This window comes from Cervus elaphus, chromosome 23 (assembly GCF_910594005.1).
Source record: "Cervus elaphus chromosome 23, mCerEla1.1, whole genome shotgun sequence".
Lineage (NCBI taxonomy): Eukaryota > Metazoa > Chordata > Mammalia > Artiodactyla > Cervidae > Cervus > Cervus elaphus.
In genome coordinates, this window is record NC_057837.1 from 40,001,714 (window position 1) to 40,025,000 (window position 23,287).

At 44.4% G+C, this 23,287-nt stretch overlaps 1 protein-coding gene across 5 annotated transcripts in view; it reads right to left on the bottom strand.

Annotated features, from left to right (window-relative positions):
- Nucleotides 1-23,287, bottom strand: part of RALGAPA2 (Ral GTPase activating protein catalytic subunit alpha 2) — a 271,302-nt gene that overhangs the window by 94,043 nt on the left and 153,972 nt on the right. For 2 of the 5 annotated variants that reach the window (XM_043882987.1, XM_043882989.1), the window contains 8 exons: nt 19,278-19,386; nt 17,090-17,200; nt 15,550-15,618; nt 15,172-15,309; nt 11,406-11,589; nt 7,337-8,111; nt 6,123-6,194; nt 1,564-1,687 (listed from right to left, as the gene is read on the bottom strand). In XM_043882987.1, coding sequence (XP_043738922.1) covers nt 1,564-1,687; nt 6,123-6,194; nt 7,337-8,111; nt 11,406-11,589; nt 15,172-15,309; nt 15,550-15,618; nt 17,090-17,200; nt 19,278-19,386 — 1,582 coding nt within the window. Of the gene's footprint in view, nt 1-1,563; nt 1,688-1,790; nt 1,857-6,122; nt 6,195-7,336; nt 8,112-11,405; nt 11,590-15,171; nt 15,310-15,549; nt 15,619-17,089; nt 17,201-19,277; nt 19,387-23,287 lie in introns of those variants that run through there. The other 3 variants (XM_043882990.1, XM_043882988.1, XM_043882991.1) reach the window with 2 other exon arrangements.

The following is a 23,287-nucleotide window of genomic DNA, read 5'->3' on the forward strand; positions in this document are numbered from 1 at the left end:
ACCTGAGAAGCCACTAATTCACTGTGCTGTACATCTGAAGCTAACACAACATTATAAATAAAATATACGCCAATAAGATTTTTTTTAAAAGATAAAAAAATTAACAATGAAAGGGCTCCAAAATCGTACCTACTTAAAAAAAACACTAGCAAAGGTTTGATGCATATTTCTTCAACATTATTCCCCCCGACACATAAATATGTCTGTATGTAGAGACATGCACAGAGCTCCCTTGTTGATGGATCTGTGGCATTTCTGCTTTCTCCAACAGTCCTGGTGTGGTCAAACCAGAAGGAGCATTCAAAGCAGTCTTTCAGGTCAAAGGGTACAAATGTTCCCAAATTTAATAGCCACTCCTAAACTGCCTTTCAAAAGGGTTCTTCCAATTTATACAGCTGCCCAAAGTCTCTGACTCATAATTCTTTTTCAGGCTAAGGTAAGAATGTTCTCTTCTTAGTCAGTACTTAAGATTATCTTTCAGTATTTTGTTTTTACTTTTCATAAACTGCTATTCCTTCAGTAAAGCATCTGTGGTAACACAACTGAAAAAAAAAGAAAGAAACAAAAGAATTTCTTCTGTGCCAAAGACAATCAATATATGCATTGAATTAATCTTCTAGTCTTTTCTTAAAATGCTAGTTAAGAAATGCATAGTTTAGAAATGTGAGTTAAATACTACATATACTCCATGACAAACAAGAAATCATTTTATTAGTAAGACGAACAATTTACTGAAAGCGTAATAACTATTTCAGACTAATATCTTCTTGATGACAAAGTACATGGTCTTGACCTTGATGTGCTCTTGTCCTATCTTCATCTCCTTATCGGTCCCTTTGCTAAATGCTCAGCTCTCAGAGGTAAATCTCACTTAGGCACCCAGAGAGCTACCCACAGCACAGATGATCAAGAAACCAAAACAAAAGTAATGAAAAGTAAGAAAATTATTTCATATATGTTAATTTGTATTTTAACTATTCTGGATTCTTTTAGAATATGTTTTAGAGACATATATATGTGTGTGCGTGTGTGTGTATAAATGTATGGCTATCTTTCTGTCAGAATATCATTTAGCCAAGAAGAAACAAAATTTTTAAATATCAACCACCCTGGGCCCTACCTGAAGAAAACAAATTGATAGCAAAACCATCACATCTACTGTCAAGTCAACTTTTGACTTCATCCAACTCTTCATTTTTCACCCCTGAGTCATTGGTTTCTTCTCCAATTTCCATACGGGGACCAAAGTCATTACTTCCCTGCCCCTGTCTGTCTTCTCTTACTACACGCTGTCTACAGTTGGGAGAGCCAATCTGACTACTCAGTTCACATACAAAGCAAATGAAATAATATTAAAAGGAAAGTTAAGGGGGAACAAAAGTTTATGTATAAAGTATGAAAAAAAAAAAAACTAACACAAGAGGTCAAATTCTACACACCCTTCAACTCCAGAACTCTATCCAAGCTACATATGAATGTAAAAACATATACCATCAACATCTAGCTTACATACATCCTTAGATAATGCTGATGGGCAAACACCTCCTAGATGAAATGAATTACCTCCCATCCAAGTCCAGCAACAAAGTCTTCATATGCTTGGCTTCCCCTTTCATTGGAAAGGATTGAACACTTGTCTTCTTGACCTTCGGCAATGTAAAACACTGCGATTTTGTGCGTTTCGCGGCTGTGAATTTTTAGGTTGGAAGGAGTTAGAATTCTCAGGTATAAAGTTTGGTTATATTGCTGCCACATATACATCTGTTATACAGCTGACGTTTACCAAGAACTTACAAAGGATCAGGCACTGTTCCAAGAAGCCTCAGCACACGATCTCGTCTATCCTTGCAGGCGGCCCAAGAAGACAGGTCTTGTCACCACCTCCTTGTAGAGACAATTCAAAGGAGGCACAGCCCGTGACACCGCAAACGGGAGGTCAGGAGCTGAGGCAGGGCAGTCCGGCTCCTGAGACCACCTCTTAGAAGTGTGATGTGTGAACAGCAAGTAAGAGCACACAGTTTGACAAACTCTCTCTAGCTTTGGTTAAGGAAAAAAAAAAAAAAAAACCCAAGCCTTTCAGATAGGTATCAGTGGTGGACAGATCCACATGACTGTGCATATTTCACTTCCCACACCTTTAGGTAAGGAAGCTGGGGAGCTCCCTAATTGGGACTGTAACACAGGCCAAGACTACTTGAGAAATGAAAACTGCTTCTTCAAAGCAGGACACATTTAGGTACCATCTTTGTGAAGGGCTGTACCCATCCTGGGCTCTGACTGATCTGAGGGTACCTGGGAGGTTGGACAGCTGCCCAAGGAAACTTCTTCTGAAGTATAAACTGTTTGTCCACTTTCTCCATGATGGATTTGGGACACTTTGCTGTTGAATCAGGCAAATGCAACACACACTCTGAAGAAAGGAGTTCTGGGTCAACTTTTGTGCATCTGATACAGTCTTTGGCATGCAGAATTTGCTCATCTAAATCTCTGTTGAATTGACCCGAGAAACAATGATATATTGGAATATGTTGATATTAATATAAATTTCTATTAATATAAATTATACACTGGAGTACAGTGTCAAGGTCACTAGATCTACGACAAGTGATGTGGGCACAGTTTAGAGGTGATGACATCACTCTCGCTGGAATAGAGCTTTAACCAAGAACCACAGCTCCATCACCCAAGACGTGGATTCCAGTCTCTATGTTTTAGATTTTGGATTACCATTTCCAGAGCAGTTCCACTTTTCTCCTGATTTCTACCATATACTCTGGAAAAATCTATTGGAAAAACTACTGAGCATTTAAACAACATGGAAATGTTTCTGCTGCCTAATCATTTCATACCTCAAAATTATAATCTGATTAGACTCGACAGTGATAGAATCTGGGCTCTGTATTTTAACACATTCTTCAATATCTCCTTCTGTGTGTGTGCTAAGTCACTTCAGTCATGTCCGACTTTTTGTGACCCATCAGACTCTGATGGACTGTAGCCCATCAGGCTCCTCTGTCCATGGGATTCTCCAGGCAAGAATACCAGAGTGGGTTGCCATGCCCTCCTCCAAGGGATCTTCCTGACCCAGGGATTTGTCTTGATAGCTTACTCCTCCTGCTTCCCCCATAGGTTACATTTAATGACCATACTCAGAGGAAAAATTGGAAAATACAGAAAGGAAAGAGAAGAATTTTTTAAAACCCACTCGCGTTCTTTGCTTATATGTTGAAATCACAATGGTTACTATCTCAGGATGCGTTTTTGCCTACAAAATGAGACGTAATCAGTTTGTGTTTTGCCACTGTTTTTTTCACTTAAAATATTTGTGAACACTTTAAAAAAATTGTGTAAAATATGCTTAACATAAAAATCATCATCTACACCGTCTTGGAGTGCAAACACTTTTACACCATATGCTTGTGTAACAAAGTTATTAATGATGATTGTGGAATATTCCATTCCATTATGTTACTATTCCATATCCCAAATCCTTGCTACTGGACATCTGGGTCACATCCATTTGAAAGGTGTTTTCACATCATCTTTGACAGTCCTTAAAATAAATTCATAGATGTGGAACTATGATCACTGCCTACTTTTAAGGCTTTTGAGGTGAACTGTCGTGCTGCCAGAGGGGGAGGTGGGTGTCCTGAAGACTGAGGACATGCTCTGTCATGTTCGTGGGGGTGCCGCTCTCCAGAGAATGGATGTCGGGGGTGGGGAGGGGATTCTGTGCTGATGGATGCTAGTGGGCGGTACTCCAGCAGAGACCTTGGAAAGCTTGTCCTCAAGCACATGGGGCCCAAAATTGTGACATCATTTCCTCCTGAACTACAGGCAGGGTTGGCCAGCAGTCTGGACTCAGACAAGTTGATTCTAAGATCTGTAATCATGTAGGGGCTTGGACGGTAAGGGAGGTCATAAGCCGCGAACTAAAAGACAGTCTCTTTCAACAGATGGAGAGCAAAGGAGAGTCGGTCCATTTCTCTGCAGCTCCATCTACATATCGATAAGTCCTCAGCATTTAATTTTTCTCTATTCTATACACTGGACGTACAAAAAACAAACTCAGGTTTATCTGAAATGCTTTTGTTTGCTCTCCTTAAAGTCCAAGCTTTTTCCTTCGTAGTTGCTTACGGGTCATGGGTCCTCATCAGCTCCTTGTGGAGCAGAGAGATGCCGGGTGACTGCGTGACGGATAGAGGTGTGAGCCCAGGTGACCTTTAGCTGTAAACACTCATCAAATTTCACAGCTTCCAAAATGTTAGCACTGCAGAGAGCCTGGGAGGATGCAGACGCTGTGTCTGGCCTTATTAGAGCCAGGCTTTTGAAATGATAATTAGCAACATCAACAGCACTTCATGTCCAGGAGCAGCAGGACCAGTGCACAGAGGAGCAGGTAGTCCAAAGCACATGGACAGAAAATCAACCGTTTCCTCTTCCTCACTAGAATTCAAGTTTGTTTGTTTTTTTCTTATTAGGACTAGACCAGAATAGCTTGGTTTCCTTGTGATGTCACATTAAAAAGCCAAAGAAACATGACTGTTACTTTTACTTTATCTTTTGGTGGGGAGAGGCATTAATATTAAAAGGGGGAGCTTTCTTGAATGTGTACCTATGTTCACTATACTATTTACATCTTTGCCAGCTTCACAGCATACAAACCCTAGTTGTGAGGTGGTCTCTACATTCTTGCATCCGACTCTTTGAGACGCCAAGGACTGCAGCCCACCAGGCTCCTCTGACCATGGGATTCTCCAGGCAACAATACTGGAGTGGGCTGCCATGCCCTCCTCTAGGGGATCTTCCTGACCCAGGGATCGAATCCACATCTCATGTCTCCTGCATTGGCAGGTGGGTTCTTTACCACTAGTGCCATCTGGGAAGCCATACTTTTCCTAGGAACGGGTTAAGCAGAAACTTTGACTTGACAGCAGGGAGATAAATTGATACCAGAAATTAATAGAAACATCCTGATCGGAAGCTGAGGGACAAGATATGTTCTTATTTGCTAAGTGACTGATACACGGGATCTCAACGCTAAAAAGCCCCCCCAGCTTATTTCTGTTCTTTTAAAGAACCCTGAAAACATCCTTACTGTAAAATAAGTGGATATCTTATGAGATATCAAGAACAGTCCCCCAGGGAGCTATTTCCATTGTACATTATGCAATTAAAGTACATTAACACTCAACAAACTGGCCACAACCACAAGACACCAATGTCGTCACTCAATAGGAAGGAGCATGGAAGAACTCAACCTACACTGGAAAAGATGAGTCTGGAACCCAAGTGACTGCTCATTTCCTACTGGATGGTGGGAGGGAGGGGGCGTGAATCCCCAAGCCCCTTCAGGAAACACCCATCCCCCACCGCCCACGCCCCAGAACTTCCTCTGGAGAAAAAGCAGCACAACGACCATTGGGAAACAATGTGGGGAAGGATAGTCTGAGGAATAACAAACGCAGGTTTTTCTCTCTAAGGAGATGCCTAGTGATGCTTCTGAAGGGAAAACAATAGGAACAGAAAGCTGTTTTAATTTTTAAATGAGTTTTAAAAAACTCAAGATTAAGGAAGCAGTTTATTGAAGACTTCCAAGCACCTGTTATGTGCCCACCAAGACACTGGCCCCAGGCTGAGATGTTTTTGGAAGCCCTTTGTTTCTCCAGATCAAACACGGGTCAGAGCTCATCTTCAGAACTGCTTCTAAAATCGTTCAGAAGAGAGGTCCATCTGAGATCTGACCTGCTTTAGAGAATGAGGCTCAGGGTCAGGGAGCCCCTGATTATAGCACCCGGGTCTTAACCTAGTCCATAGGATCCACACCACACTGCTGAATGATGTGGACTGGCGTCTGCCCCTCAGCGGAACCAGAGGCTCTGCAGAAACATGATGAGAACCAGCGTCCACTGGCTGAAAGGTTCTTAATCAAAGGCAGAGATTAGAGGACTTCTTCTTCATGTAGCAAACATGAAAGTTTACTCCTCAGGATAAAACTACCAAAGGTATAAACCACCAGGTCCCTGCAGGGGTGGCACTCCTGCCACCTTATCTGGCACCCCTCCCCGCCAGCACACACAAAGACAGACAGGAACAAGGAGGTTTGATACACTTTCACCTACCACTGTCGGGAGTCCAGATTTTTTAGCTCTCTCAATAATTTTGAATTTTTCTTCAACAGATGGAAGTTCTTCCTATAAAGAAAAAGGGATAAGAGAAAAGTCGTGTAATCACAGATCAATTTTGCCCTTTCCAATCAGTCAGTGTACAAACCTACCTATTCATTCATTCATCCATCCATCCATCCACCTCTCCGCAACCACTCCATTCACCAAAGATTTGCAGCAGAAGCCTAGAGAAGGAACTTCATTCTGAAGATGTTCAAAGGCATCACAATTGCACTTGCCTCCCGAGACTGTCTGGGGACACTGGCTGGCTGTGGTCACTGAGTGTGTGACTGACGTGTGTGCCTATCCTGTTATTATCACTGTCACCTCTGTCATGAGACTCTTTTCTCACCTCTGCAGCTCAAACCCACCCCATCCGCAGTCTCCTCCACTGTTCCTCACTTCCCGATGGATTGGCTGTCCTTCCTGAGATCCTGAGTCACACTGTCTTTTATCAGAGTCATAGCAAGTCTTCCTCCCTCACCAGAGCTAGGGAGAAATTGTGGCTTATTCGTCTCTGTAGTCCACTGGCCTCTTTCATGAAGGCAGAAGCAACAATGGGCAGAGTAGTAATTAAAACACACACCCAGAGTAAATGCTTGATACCCCTTAAAATACATAACAGATGTTTGGAATTCAATCTGTGCATCAGTAGAGCACAGTTAGTTTTGTTTTTAGTTTTCATTTAGGGTCTTCCCTGGTAGCTCAGCTGGTAAAGAATATGCCTGCAATGCAGGAGACCCTGGTTCGATTCCTGGGTTGGGAATATCTGCTGGAGAAAGGATAGGCTACCCACTGCAGTATTCTGGCCTGGAGAATTCCATGGACTGTATAGTTGATGGGGTCGCAAAGCGTCAGACATGACTGAGTGACTTTCACTTTTAGGAGCAGAAAATAAGCTGCCTGTGTGTGCTAAGTTGCTTCAGTCATATCTGACTCTTCGTGACCCTATGGCCTGTAACCCACCAGGCTCTTCTGTCCATGGGATTCTCCAGGCGAGAATACTGGAGTGGGTAGGCATGCCCTCCTCCAGCTATTAACGCTGAAATAGAGAAAAATCTCCATTTCGGAGATTCTCTAATTCTGTTCTCTTTTTCCCAAACCCCAAACTGAGAACAACAGTCGCACACACACAAAACCACAACTGAAGGTCTAGGGAGGGTTGTTACCTTCTGTCCCAAGAATTCATTCCCAAGTCATCGAGCAGCAGCCTACAGAAGTAGAAGGCTCCTCGGGGCTCCACCGGGGACGGCGGCTCCTGGCTGGCGACCCTCATGGCCACATCTGAGTCGCACCTCTGGACGTATTCGTCTTCCTGTGTGCTCTGGCGCAGCAGGACCTTGGTGATCTCCTTCTCCTGGTCCCAGTTCATGCCACAAGGGGGTGGGGAAGGCTCATTCAGACGGAGCTGGGATGGCAAAAGGCATTCAGGACTCGTGTGGCCAAGGTTTTCAAGTAATTTGTCGAGGACATCCTCTCCCTCCTCAGTCTGAGAAGGAGCCCTCTGAGGTCCAGGGGTTGGGGGATGCCAGCCCGAGATGAGGAATGAGGGGCTTCTGCCCTTGGGGGCTAAGCGGCCTTCCAGAGGTCCATAGAGCACCTTCCCGTCCCACGAGTACTTCCCTGAGATGTCCCTCACGATCACCCTCACATCCGAGGGGGCGCCCGCAGGTGACCCGCTGGCAGGACTGGTTGCGGGCGTCTGCAGGTAGGAGATGAGGGTGCTGTCGTTGAACACAAACAGCTGCAGGCTGGGGCTCCTGAACACGTCTGGGGAGAGCTCGGCGGCGTCGGCGTGCGCGTTGTCGTGGTGCTCGCCCACCAGGCTGTGCAGCACAGCGGGGCCCCCGCAGAGCGGGAAGTGGCCCAGGTGGTTGACCAGATGCGCCATCACCATGCGCGCGGTCAGCGGGATCAGCCCCAGGCTCCTTCTCCTCCTCTCTGCTGACAGCGAGATAGGGACATGGGGTCACAGCAGAGAAGGAGGGTGAGAAGGGGCCACCACCGGACCGCGACCTGTCCCCAGCAAGGAGGAAGCTTTTTTTTTTTAAGTCTGGGGATTTTTTTCTTTTTTCCACCTGTTTTCTTCTTTGGACATTCATTCTGTTTGAATTTACAAGCACAATTTAAATAGATGGCTAAAAGAACCAATTTATAGGAAGGTCTCATTCCGAAAGGGACATTTAAAAATGTGCAGGTACAGCTATAAACCAGAGACAGATCCTTTAGCACTGACGGGTCTAAGAGCTCAGGGAGGTAGACATCTGCCCTTGGAGAGCAGGGCGGCTTGGAGGGCTGGGGACCAGGGCTGGGGAGGTGGCCTTGCTCCCTTTGTTGGGTAAAGGGAGACACCGATAAGGGGATGAATCAAGCCCAGGATGGCTTACATATATTTGAAGCAATTTGCTTTAGGATTATTGTGACTATTTATGTTTTGTTGTTAGGGCATTTTAAATATTTAACAGAATCTGATATATTAATAATTCATGGAATTAGTTAGAAAGCTTTCACTGAATTTGTAGTTGATTAAATGCCCAGGAGCAACTAATTTATAAAATGTTTAAGACTTCAGATGTATAGAAGGACTTTGACAATAGCAATCAAGGGGGCTGTGTGAAATGCTTGCGATATGATGGGGAAACAGGCAAAATTCACAAGTAAGGGCTGAAACGATTACTGAGGCCTCAAAGCAGTTACAGAAATCTTAATCCACCACGTTTACAAAAGAACTGTGTGTCAATCGAAGAACAGGCCAAAATGAAAACTTTTAATTAAAAAAAAATCACTAGATATTTAAATAAACTAAATTTTCTAATTTGGGCTTAAAGGCTTAATAAATACTTAAGAAATACTTGGTTTTTAAATTCACGACATGAAAAACCAAATATTAAAAGTTATCACTAAGTACAAATATGCTTTCATGTGCTAAACATCCTCCCCCTTAGACATTAGAAATCTAATTGACTTATTTATAAAACATCAATTCTATGAAGTAAAAATCCTAGAAACAATCAAATCCTAGCATCTAGGAAATTGTGCATGATGACTGAGATCGTCCTAACCTCTTTTGAACTTCTTAATTTTTGGGGGGGTAGACAAGAAATCACCTGTATTCAACCATGCAAAATAAAATTTCATTTAAAACCCCAGGTTTCTTAGAAGCAGAGAAGGTCATCTGCATGTGTCTCTGAAGATGAAATGTTTCTTCCAGACCCTCTGATGTGTGGACAATTTCCATACAGCTGAGAAATTTAAAACACCTTGACTCATTCCCTTAGAATAACAGTGATGAATGCCTCTGCTTTTGTGTACATATTAACTTTTGCAAAAGTTACAGATGCTTTTTATTCATGCTTATCATCCCAAATGATGGGATACACACCCCATCAGAAATGTTAATGCTTCTATAGCAGAGCTGCGGCCAGCTGGGGGCTCAGGAGTCCATAACGTAAGACACTGCATGATGATGAAGCACAGGCTTCGACACTAACAAGAAAGGTCCGACTGGAATCAGGCCCACAGCAGAAAACAACTGGAAAAGCAACCCTCTCTACTTTTACTTACATAGGTCGTACTTATAATCTGAGATAAATACGGATCTGTAATTTAATGAACATGCTTGAATTCTGCAAGGGGAAATTAACCTGGAGTCACATTACTCCTCATAAACAATGACACACCCCAAATATCTTTGGTACCAAAAAGTAAGGAAAGAGAATATTTGTGGAATAAAAACTGTTTCTCCCTGGCAGACTTCACCCGCATCAGGGCTGCCCTGAAAAATCAAGAGGAAATCTAGACCCCATTAATGAAGAAACAAGCTTGTGACTTCTGCAGGCTATGCAAAATCATATTCCATATATTTGTTTCATTTTTCTAAATTTAGAGAGGAAATATAAAAGCACTAATTTTAGATTGTCCTTTAACTTTCTTTCTTTCTTTTTTTAAAGCTCCTCCCTTCTCTTCTTTTTAAGCAATTAGGTATTAAAGATGAGAAGAGTGAGCAGGGGTTGTACTACTGATGGCTCCTCTTCAAGCTGAGCCAACAGCCACTTCGGCTATAGGTGGCTGGATCTCTCACTTGTAACTCTGAAAGTAGTCATTACATCAAATGTGGGTAATGGTCTATGAAAGAATCATTTTAAAATGATAGACAAAAATATAACATTGCTTATCAGAAACATTATCTGGCTAGAAACAGTTTGGTTATAAATAATGAATTAATGACACTGAATGGATCTTTGTCCATTTCCCTCACTCTGCCCTCACTCTTTTTTCTTGGAGGATGTTTTTACCTTCAAGGTTCATTCTCAGCCCTAGGTTTTTAACTTGCAAGGTCCATAAAATTATCATGGATGATCTAATGCTCTATATCCACATTTTTTTTAACTTTTACTTTTTGAGACAACTGAAGATTCACCATCACTTGTAAGAAATAACACAGAGAAATTTCAAACATCCTTCACCCAAATGGTAAACATCTTGAGCGGCAACAGGACAATATCAGTATGGTCATCACCAAGACTGTGCATCACTGTTCAGAGTTCACTAGTTTCACAGGCACTCAATTGCGTGTGTGTGTGTATGTGTTTGTGTGTGTGTGTGTATGCGATTCTACGCAATATTATCACACATACAGATGACACCCCCACATTCTGACTATATCCCAAGTGTAGAGATGGGTTCCCATCATTTTGGGGAGAAGCGTGATGGAGGAGGACATGCACAGCCTACGTCCTGACCTCACCCACGTCTACGACAGGCCCTCTGCTGGGAGCAGAACCGTCCTGTCTCCATTGCTCTTGGTGACGCCCAGCTGGTCCCTCTCTACCAGTTCCTCACAAAGGCTGCTCCTTCCTCCCAAGTCTGACTTAGGCACTTCTCCATGGGAAACCCCTATAGGACTCCCAGGCCACACACAGTGAGTCCTTCTGCCTGAATCCTATCTCCCCATGAGATGAAAAACTCCTTGGGGACAGAAAGTGGACTGTGTGTGGGGATTGTGGGGATTTGTGCCTCCCACAGGTCCTCAAGCCTATAAAACTCAACTCAGATGGGAGAAGAAAGGGGAGGACAGAGAAAGAAGAAACAAAGGACGAAGGACTTGATATCACAGAGCACTGCAGAAACCCAGATTGCAACCACTAGCTTCTTAGAAAATAACACAGCGAGTACTCACAAACGGCTACCATTTTCCCTTCTGCTGCCCACAGCAATGAATAGCCTGAAGAGCCTTACCCTCTTCAACAGTAAGCAGGTTGCCCAGCTCTGCTGATGAATGAAATTGGACCGGCTCAGAATTCTTCACGTTCGCCAGCGGCAGGAAGGGGTCGTAATCCGGGGATGACAGGTCCGCCAGGGTCAAGGTGTAGCGGCTCTGCTGGTTGTACGTGCTTGAGCCACAGACGCAGCAGTGTAGAACCTGCGTGCACAGGAGGGAGCGTGTGCCGGGAATGCCACCCACCGCCTGCCTCCTGATGGGCTGTCAAATGACAGCAGCCCCTGGGAGGCAGGATTCCTGCTTGATAATTCCTGAGAGCATCAAATCCTTTCCATCCTAAAACACCTTCCTGCTCTGAACATGCTTATCTCGCTCCTGTTGTATCGATGGCAAAAGGAAAGCAAAAGTCAGCAAGCGTGCTTTTTGGCACTCTATGTGGTTGCACACGCCTGGCGCTGCTCCCGTCCATGGAGGCACCGGAGAGGTGACAACGAGCCACACGATGGGCCACGGGTGCTCCACCACCCACAGAGGCAATCAGAATGAAAACCATCAGCAGAAACCGCTGACCTAGTGCATAAACGTTCCTGGATTTGAATTCGTGTAACTCATGGCACTAGGACTTGGAAGGGCCAATCTGATACGCTTTTTAAAAGGTATAACTGACGAAGTAAATCTAACATAAATTCTAAAAGTATCCTTACTTTCTCAAGACGAGTTTCCTGAAAGCTCACTGGTTGTTTACAAACTGCCATTGACCGAAGCTGACGCTGTGCCCACAACCGTCTTCAGGATGTCAATGTGTGTAGGTGAGCTAATCACTGTACTAAAGCTTCTTTTCTGATCATAAATGTAAAAAACTGAGTTTTAAGAAGATGAAGGTGATGCTTTTAAAAACTAAGGAAAGACTGCATTTAGATGACGAGCTCTGAGGTCGGGCTGGATGTGTCTCGATTTAGTTCCTTCCAATTGTGCTGCCTCCTGGGGACTGGAGGAGGCTGGCGATAAATGCAACTTTCGTCCCTGCTTACAAAGGACCAAGAACAGCAGGGGACAGCCACCCAAATATGCCCTCTTCCTAGCGAAAGAGCAGTACAGGAAAATGAGGGTAGCTCCCTCATTGAGCTTCTGTCATCGAAAGAGCTAATTTCTATTAGTCAAATGCCATAAATGTAAGAAATATAAATGATTAATAAAACCACAACAGGACACCACTGCCTCCCTAGAAGAGACAGAGTGTCAGCCAGGGTGCGGAGCAGCTGCAGTTATCAGCATAGTCACCCTGGAAGATTACTGTGTGTTCACTTCTAATGCACAACACACGTGTTCCAGCAACTCCACCGCCAGGTGTACGTCCAACAGAGAGGCATACGTATGCGAACCAGAGGACGCACTGGATGATTCTGTACAGTATAAAGTCCAACAGCCAAAAACAAGTGTCTGCTGTGACAAGACAGTGGTCACCCCCGGGGTCTGTGTGGGGGCTACACACACGGGGGCTCCTGGAATGCCAGGATGTGCCGTTTCTAGAGCTGGGAGCCCCTTTCACAGGCGTGTCCACTTGGTGAAACTCCAAAATTCACTTAGGATTGATGGATGCAGTTTTTTTTGGACGCATAGGATACTTTAGTGGAAAAAGTTTCCTTAAAAAAATAAATAAATAAAGGATCATACAGTAGATTTATGTATCACGTTAACTATAAAGTGATTTTTATGTTGGTGAAGCAATTTTAAGAGAGACGTTTTAAGAAAAGGAATGCTAGACATGAATTTAAGTGATTGCAGCTACTTTAGTGGCTTAAGCCAAGCCTCGTCTAGGTTTATAAGTCACAGTGATGTCAGAAATATCTGCTTCATCTGAACATAGTTACTAAAATCTTTGACCGTTCAAGAAACCATTTAAAAGGAAAAAGTACTTTTTTAGTAGAACTTCAACCATGGTTAAGTGGCTTTTTCGGTTTTAACTGAATGCATTTTAAAATAAGGCAACCAGAGGGATCAGGTGAAGAGAGAGGTGAGAGGGGGGATCGGAATGGGGAATACATGTAAATCCATGGCTGATTCATGTCAATGTATGGCAAAAACCACTGCAATATTGTAAAGTAATTAGCCTCCAACTAATAAAAATAAATGGAAAAAAAAATAAGGCAACAAAGCAATCCGTTAATGACTTAAGAAATCTTTTTCATCTTTTGATGTGGGCCATTTAAAAAAAAGATGTCTTTATTGAATTTGTTATATTGTTTCTGTTTTATGGATTTGTTTGGTTTTTTGGCCCCTAAGGCAGAAGGCATCTTAGCTCCCCAGAACAGGGATTGAACCTGCATCCCCTACATTGAGAGGCAAAGTCTTAACCACTGGACTGCCAGGGAAATGCCTAGAAATTTTTTTTTTAATTATTTTAAAGTTTTATTACTACAAAAATAAGCAAAGAAATTGCCCCTGCCTTGCAGTAATTGTTCAATGATTTGTGTGCATGTGTGCTAAGTCATTTCAGTTGTGTCCGACTCTTTGTGACCCCATGGACTGCGACAGGCCAGGCTCCTCTGTCTATGGGATTCTCCAGGCAAAGAATACTGGAGTGGGTTGCCATACCCTCCTCCAGGGGATCTTCCTGACCCAGGGATTGAACCTGTGTCTCTTAGGTCCCCTGCATTGGCAGGCAAGTTCTTTACCATTAGCACCACCTGGGGAGCCCTATTCAATGGACACACAAGTAATAGACGGATGAATACAATAGACAGATGGATAGATAAGGCTTCCACAGGGAGAGCTGTTAAGGCCTGTTTGGAAGGATAGTACTAAGGGTCCAGAGTAAACACACACTTAGTCAGTGGTAGGAGGTGAAATTCCAATGTCTTAGGTGTTATAAAAATGATGATGCTGATTAATTTGATATAATATACTGTATTGTCTTAATTTATTTCTGAAGATCTTTGAAAGCAAAGAGAAGATTGGGATCCTTGTACTTTTTCTTCCTCTGATAAAGAGATTTTGGCCAACTAAGGCTGTAGATATTCCTACAATAAAGATTCTTTTCAAAACAAAGCAGGTATGGACCATGTTCCATAAACACTGGGGGAGTCTGGCAAACTGCAGTTGTTTAACGCTCACAGGTAAAACGCCTGCATCATGCCTGGGGTAACTACTGCCTGTCTGCTAAGACGTTTCAGTCATGTCTGACTCTCTGCGACCCTATGGACTGTAGCCTGCCAGGCTCCTCTGTCCATGGGACTCTCCAGGCAAGAATACTGGACCGAGTAGCCATACCCTACTCCAGGGGATCTTCCCAACCCAGGGATTGAATCCAGGTCTCCCGCACTGCAGGCGGATTCTTTACCATCTGAGCCACCAGGGAAGCCTAGGTAATCACGGCTTCTCTATAATTATAATTGTTCTGTGGACACTCCTCAAGTCCTTCATTTCTTTTAAAATGTTGAACCCCCATAAATCCTTGTCCAAAGGGTACAAATAAATACAGGAATGCCTAAGAAGAGCTGACTCATTAGAAAAGACCCTGATGCCAGGAAAGATTGAAGGCAGGAAGAGAAGCGGACAACAGAGGATGAGATGGTAGGATGGCATCACCAACTCGATGAACATGTGTTTGAGCAAACTCCAGAAGTTGGTGAAGGACAGGGAAGCCTGGCATGCTGCAGTCCGTGGGGTCACAAAGAGTTAGACACGACTGAGCAACTGAACAACAGCGACCTGTTTGGAGGACCGTCTGAGGCTCCAGTCCGCACCCTGTACCCCGAGGCCCAGGGTGGCGGGGGGACTCACCCTGTAGATGTAATCCAGCAAGGGGGCCCGGGCCGGGGGCTGCTCGTCCAGGGCCGCCGTGGACACGGGGTGGAGGAGGGTGCCCGCCGGCAGCGCCATGCACCAGTCCAGGAGGCAGAGCAACAGGGACACGAGGAACTGGAGGAGGAAGCAGACCAGAGCCTCTCTGTAGCCTCACAGCCTCCATCACTGTGTGTTGTTACAGGAAACAGACCTTCCAGCACCATGGCCATTCTTCAGGGACACAGGAGTGAAGGAGGCTTTCACGGAGAGAGGCCAGGGCCGGTTATAAAGCCCTGCGTGTGACAGCATCTGCCACCTGAGTCATGTCTTTAAAAAAACAGATTCTGGGGAGAACCTAGCGGATGGGCCACTTACCTTCTTGTCTGTCTCCACCGAGGAGTACTCGGCACTTGGTAACAGAAAAGCGATTGTGGCCACGAGGATCTGCAAAGAAGCCAAATTCCCAATTAGACAGACCACGGTATGGTCCTGGGAGCCACCAGGTAAGAGGTCCGGGATGGCCTTGCCACCACACCCATCCAGGGGGCCAGCTCCTGGAGGAAGGTGACACAGGCTGAGTCACCTCAGTGACTTCAGGCATGGCCTGAAGACCGGAGAGGGTGATGGCCGAGATTGTCTCCCTTCTGCGGGCGGGGAGATCGGGGTCCAGAGGAAGGAGTGGTTCTGTCTGTGGTCACACCATTTCCAGCATCAGCCTCCACCCTTCTCACGATGAAAGCGATAAATACTTCCAAAGGTAATTATGAACATGCACCCAATTACTTTTCTTATAACACACCCCAGGTCTCCAACGACCTACGGTGCCGGGGTGAGTGAGTGAAAGTCGCTCAGCTGTGTCCAACTCTTTGTGATCCCATGGACTGTATAGTCTATGGGATTCTCCAGGCCAGAATACTGGAGTGGGTAGCCTTTCCCTTCTCCAGGGGATCTTTCCAACCCAGGAATCGAACCCAGGTCTTTCGCCTTGCAGGCAGATTCTTTATCAGCTGAACCACGGTAGCAGCATCTATTTCATTCTCAAAGGCATCCCCCGTTTAGGTGATAAATTACACAGTTGTTCTAAAGCCCAACTTTACATACAGCAGCATCTCACATTCCTAAAATCCAAAGCTCTGTTTCACTCTGGGTCCCCTGAGGTCGAAGATCACCTGTGATTTCTGAGGTATCTGAGAGAACAAAGTGACCTCATGGGTGACATTTGTTCAGGGTTGAGAAAAAGTGAATCACCTTACTTCCTCTCTCTCCACTGGGTGTGTATGGAACCAGGGCTTGTTTAAAGAAGGGACGAGCCTTGGCCCCAGCTCCTGCAGGGTGAGGGTACCTACTTCCTGCAAGATAGCATCTTCTCATGCCACTGACCGCCAGGATGTCATCGTTGACGGCATTCTTCCTGTTCCTTCTGCCCCTCTCCTCCACCAATGACCCACTCCCCCCACTCCACCCCAAGGGTACGACAGTGGTAAGCTCATTACAGCTGGGCAATCATGCTGGTGGCAGAACGCACAGCCCAGGCCTTCGCTCTGGGAAAGCCCCCCTCCCCCAGCCCCCGCACACAGGGCATCACGACCAGCTGCCTACTCCTTGTTGGCACCATCCAAATTACTCTGGATGAATGAAGCCCAGTCGACAAAAGGTCTCTTTGTTGTGGTCGTGTCTGCCTTTCAAACTCCCCAAGTGTGAGCCTGCCCTGGAACACTGGTGGCTTCTTACTCGGTGCCTGAAATCGCAGCTGAGAAGGGCCAGCGTAATTTACTCTGAAAATGGGCGACTCACATGGCAGTTTAACAGTCGGTGCTCCAACAATTATCGGAGTATCTAGAATTCATTAAATATCAAATGTAATAAAAAGAGGAAACACTGATGTTTGAGCATTATGGCGGAAAAAAAGACTTACTTCTGCAATTTTCCGAGGCAGGGAGGTTTCAAACATCTGAAGCTTTTCCCAGTAGGAGACTAGCAGCTGAAGCACGTCACAGGCTACCTGGGCCACGATTTTGTTAGGAAACTAGAAAAGGAAAAAAAAAACCTACACTAAATAACCTCACTTCACATGTATGGTATTCCTAAAGAAGGACACAATAAGGATCTCTTTTCAGTTCCCTCTGGGGACCCACGTCCTTGTTCTGCATGAAATATCTGAAAAGTGTATCTTATCACCAGTTTGTACATGGTCACCACCCTGTTAACTGCCTTCTGTCTACACAAGTTGTGTTAATCTACATAATGTTCTGCAGAAATGTTTAATCATTTGGAAATTAAAACCATAAATTCAACTGTCTTATCCAGATCACACGAACGATAGTTTTGACGACTGGAGGAAATTGAAATGTAGTACGTTATTGAGTAGCCCCGGTGTGCTGAACCTCTTACAAGAATTTTTCTCATTTTCACCTTGATAACTCTTCATTAACAACTCCGTAAGGTGGATGTTATCTTCATTTTACACTTGGAGAAACAAGGATTGATCAAAAGACTTTCCATCTTATAAAATTAAACTTAACCTGCACAGATAGCATTCTAAGAAATGTGAAAAATGTGGAACTAGGAGGACGTGATTCAAAGTTATGGCAAATTCAATTATTGAGTCTGTTTTCTGTGTCTGGCAGGTGTCCACAGTTCTCTGGATATCTCAGTCTCTCAGGAGATGGCAGAGTGAAGGGGCAATGCCCGCAGGGCCCATGGACTGACTGGGGGTGCATGGGAGGTACGAGGACCCCTACTGCTCCCTCCCTGGTCAGACTTGGGCCGCATTGTAGTCAGACCCCATGAGCCACAGCAGAAAGGTTCGTCACCAAATCTGTGCCCTGTCCAGGCAGACCTTTGGATTTGCCTCTCAGCTACTTCCACGCCAGGAGCGCCCGGCTGCACAATGCAGATATCAGCTGAGCAGAGGGCCACAGAAATAACCAGAAAAGTCAAGCACGTCAGTGACGAAGCACAGGATGAGAAGGGGAAGGTGATCAGCTCAGCTTCTGCACAACAGGTACTGACTGCCCTCTCCTGCCAGGCAGAAGGAAACCTGGTAGAGAGCACCAGGCCCCAAGGGGCTCCATGGCTTCCTCTGGCCACCCAGGCCTCCCGCCACCTGACCCTCACGGCCTCTGTCCACTCCTCAGATACTCTGGCTTATTTCTGCCCCAGGGCCTTTGCACCTGCTCCTTGCTCTGTCCAGGACACTCAGCCCCCAGGTCTGCATTTGGCAGGTGCTGCCATGTCCTGCAGGTCACAGCCAGAGATGTCATCTCTCCACGAGGCCGCCAAGCCCACCTCCTCCAGCTCTTCTGTCTCCTCTTCCTCCCCCGCTGGAACTTCTATACGGCCTTAAGGGCTAAGAGCCAATCCTTTCTGTGTGTTTGCTAGTTCTTCTGTGTGTTTATCTTCCTGCATCTTGTTCTCCATCATATTCCGAATGCCATGCACAGCCCCAAGGTGGGGGTCTGGGGGCACAATGGAATGTGGGGAGAGTGGGGCCAAGGGCAGTCCTATTGCCTCCCACTGGGCAAGTCACACGGTAGAAACACGAGGCAGGCGTGACTGTGTCATCTCAGCCAGAGACAGACAAGGTGACAATGGCGAAGTAAGGGACACAGCAGACAAAACGAGCTAAGAGGGCAGAGAGGTGTGAGAGACGGGGGGCGGACAGCAGAGAGAAGCCTCCAGGGGGTGGTCTGCTGAGCTGAGCAGGGACAAGCGGGACAGTTTCCTTCCAGGCGGCGGGCCCAGGATGCCAGGCACTAAGGCTACGGGGGCCTTCGAGGGGGATGGTGTCGCCAGCAGGCGGAGGGTGGCGGGACGTGGGGATGAAATACATCCTTGACCCTCTCTTCAGCACTGGTCACGGGTGCCGGCCCTGTGCCAGTTGCCCCGAAGCTCAGGCGGTGGATGGCCAGAAGGCACCACCCCGGGGGAAGCAGCCCTGTCCAGGACCCTCAGAGAACATTCCACGTGGCTTTCAGAGAAAGAATTTTTGCATCAAAACCCTCTGTAACATAGGGGGCAATAGGGATGGTGCTAATTCAACCTACAATAGGTTGACTATCTGAGACACTCGACATCAAATACACACGATGAACTGGCAGTACCTTCAAAGTGACACCAATGACGTTGACGGCCTCTTGCAGCTGAGGGTGGCTCGTGCCCTGGGCCAGCTCCTCACAGATCCAGATCCCGAGGGAGCAGATGGCAATGCACCTTTTGGAAAAGACAGAAAAGGAAGAAAACCCTTGTGAAGAGATGCATTTTCTTGGTATTTGTCAATGACAAGATATTTTAAGCCTTGTTTACAAAGTCACAAAAGTTGTAGCTACATTAACAAAAGGTCTTCTTGAGAAAAAAGATAAGGTACCCTCAACAGACTGGTTTTCTAGTTAGTGATTAAATACTTAATGAAAGACATGGCGTATTTTCTGTGAATTGTCACAGCACATGTATCACTTATTTTTGCTGAAACTAATTTTTGTATCACATTTTATTGTTTCAGGATATTTTTGAGGAAGAATCAAAAACATGGATCTTCGAAAACTATTGGAAATTGAGTTTATAATTGCTGTCCATACAATAAAATACACAACAACTACCACAAACAGGAGACAAATCCTGTATTTCATCGTAAAGAATACCTGAGCACAACTTTCAAAGTTAAGTTTCACTGTTACTTCTTTTAAACAATGTGTTAAGACACTATATTCTTTAAGTTGCATAGTCCTTCAAAAATTACCGTTCTCAATTATAAACAAGACTGGGCAATAATTCTCTTTGGAATTGAAAGCCCTACTATCTTTTACAATGATCAAAAAGTCATATTCCCCTTAATGTTTCCTGAAGGCACATATATGAAATTAAAATGCTTGCGCCAACCACCCCCCTCCCCAACCTGCTCACTTTCTGAACAAAAAGGGGCTCCAAACCTCTACTTGGAACCAGAAGCTTGCTGTAATGTGTGTGTGCTGCTCTCTGTAGTAAGAGGCCACACCCAGTGCCAATCAAATCGGACACAGTGCCTGGCCCTGCATACTGAGTGCTCCTTTGTGCTCAAAATAATTCAGCAATTAAAATCCATCTATTTTGAGGTTTTAAAACCACTGCACTTCACTAGCTTCTCACCTCTTCTGATCAGAATGGACTAAGTGCTTCAGATCAAATGAATTAAAATACCCTTTGACAAACATGTCACCTTCTACCACTGGGTAAAAGCTGTGCTTTTCCACTGGTTACAAGGTGTGTGCTGGGCCTTTCTTGTTTCTCAGGTGCCAGCATTAGACAGGAGCTCCACACTCTCCAAACTATCTAGAACTGTCCACATCTCTTTCTCCTCTTGCCTAATTCCTACACCTGTTCTCAGTCCAGAAACTGTACTTTGCATCTCACTTTGCAAGCTTCCCCAGGTATTCTACATTCTACCCCAAGCCTCTTTATCTTCCCTCAGCCTAACTTAGACTCTGATTGTTCAACTTCCTACAATCTGTACAACTTGGAATTATGCCCCACAGCATGTTTTGACCATTTTAAGAGCTGTTCTTCCTTTCATGCATGTGTGTACCTATATATGTGTGTGTATTCTTTTTTTTTTTTTATGACCCATTAACCTACTTGTTAAATGTAATTTGCTAAGAGCAGAGATCTCTCATTTCTAGGAACACCTGAATTTCTCTGTAACTATTAGCCTTGCACCATGGAGAACACACTGACCCGTAAAATGGTTTTATAACCTAAGCGACTCTCACCTGCCTTGAGTTCTAAGCCACACTCATTTTTAACAGCCCTTTCTGATCTTTTCTTGCTTTGAGATTCATCATTTAACATCCTCATTTAGCATCTTCCTATTCTTTTACACTCACAGTGACTCCTCATGTTCTCTGTATCCTGAGGATGTCCTTTGTGATTGTGAAGTTTTGTCTACTAAGACTTTTTTTAAGCTAATGGCAGTATCATCTTACTCACAATCTGTATTCCTATACACTCTCTTAATGCTGTTTGCTGTCATGCCATTTCATCCCACTCCAATTTATATAATGAAACTCCTTACTATTTTTCTTAACTTTTCTGAATTATTATCACCCACAATTACAACTATATTCTCTCTTAATTCTCCTCTGTTTATTTGAAATCTTGCTCATATTTTAGTCTGCTTCCTTCTCTACACTTATATGGCTTTAATTTCACTGCCTAACTCCTTTCACACACAACTAAGAAAGACTGGAGACGGCAAGAGTGAAAATCGACATTTTAGGAATCAGTGAACTAAAATGGGCTGGAATGGGTGAATTTAACTCAGATGACCATTATATCTACTACTGTGGGCAAGATTCCCTTAGAAGAAATGGAGTAGCCATAATAGTCAACAAAATAGTCCGGAATGCAGTACTTGGATGCAATCTCAAAAATAACAGAATGATTTCTGTCCATTTCCAAGGTAAACCATTCAACATCACAGTGATCCAAGTCTATGCCCCGACCAGTAATGCTGAAGAGGCTGAAGTTGAATAGTTCTACGAAGACCTACAAGATCTTCTAGAACTAACACCCCAAAAAGATGTCCTTTTCATTATAGGGGACTACAATGCAAAAGTAGTAAGTCAAGAAAACACCTGAAGTAACAGGCAAATTTGGCCTTGGAGTACAAAATGAAGCAGGGCAAAGGCTAACAGTTTTGCCAAGAGAACGCACTGATCATAGCAAACACCCTTTTCCAACAACACGAGAAGACTCTACACATGGACATCACCAGATGGCCAACACCAAAATCAGATTGATTATATTCTTTGCAGCCAAAGATGGAGAAGCTCTATACAGTCAGCAAAAACAAGCCTGGGAGCAGACTATGGCTTAGATCATGAACTCCTTATTGCCAAATTCAGACTTAAATTGAAGAAAGTAGAGAAAACCATTAGACCATTCAGGTTTGACCTAAATCAAATCCCTTATGATTATACAGTGGAAGTGAGAAATAGATTGAAGGGATTAGATCTGATAGAGTGCCTGAAGAACTATGGATGCAGGTTCATGACATTGTACAGGAGGCAGTAATCAAGGCCATCCCCAAGAAAAAGAAATGCAAAAAGGCAAAATGGTTGTCTGAGGAGGCCTTACAAATAGCTGAGAAAAGAAGAGAAGCAAAAGGCAAAGGAGAAAAGGAAAGATATACCCATTTGAATGCAGAGTTCCAGAGAATAGCAAGGAGAGATAAGAAAGCCTTCTTCAGGGATCAATAGAAAGAAATAGAGGAAAACAATAAAATGGGAAAGACTAGAGATCTCTTCAAGAAAATTAGAGATACCAAGGAAATCTTTCATGCAAAGATGGGCACAATGAAGGACAGAAATGATATGGACCTAACAGAAGCAGAAGATATTAAGAAGAGGAGGCAAGAATACACAGAAGAACGATACAAAAAAGATCTTCATGACCCAGATAACCATGATGGTATGATCAGTCACCTAGAACCAGACATCCTGGAATGCGAAGTCAAGCAGGTCTTAGGAAGAATCATTATGAACAAAGCTAGTGGAGGTGATGGAATTCCAGTTGAGCTATTTCAAATCCTAAAAGATGATGCTGTGAAAGTGCTTCACTCAATATGTCAGCAAATTTGGAAAACTCAGCAGTGGCCACAGGACTGGAAAAGGTCAGTTTTCATTTCAAACCCAAAGAAAAGCAATGCCAAAGAATGTTTAAACTACTGCACAATTGTACTCATCTCACATGCTAGCAAATCAATGCTCAAAATTCTCCAAGCCAGGCTTCAACAGTATAAGAACCGTGAACTTCCAGATGTTCAAGCTAGGTTTAGAAAAGGCAGAGGAACCAGAGATCAAATTGTCAACATGCGTCAGATCATTGAAAAAGCAAGAGAGTTACAGCAAAACATCTACTTCTGCTTTATTGACTCTACCAAAACCTTTGACTGTGTGAATCACAACAAACTGTGGAAAATTCTGAAAGAGATGGGAATACCAGACCACCTGACCTGCCTCCTGAGAAATCTGTATGCAGGTCAGGAAGCAACAATTAGAACCAGACATGGAACAACAGACTGGTTCCAAATGGGGAAAGGAGTATGTCAAGGCTGTATATTATCATCCTGCTCATTTAA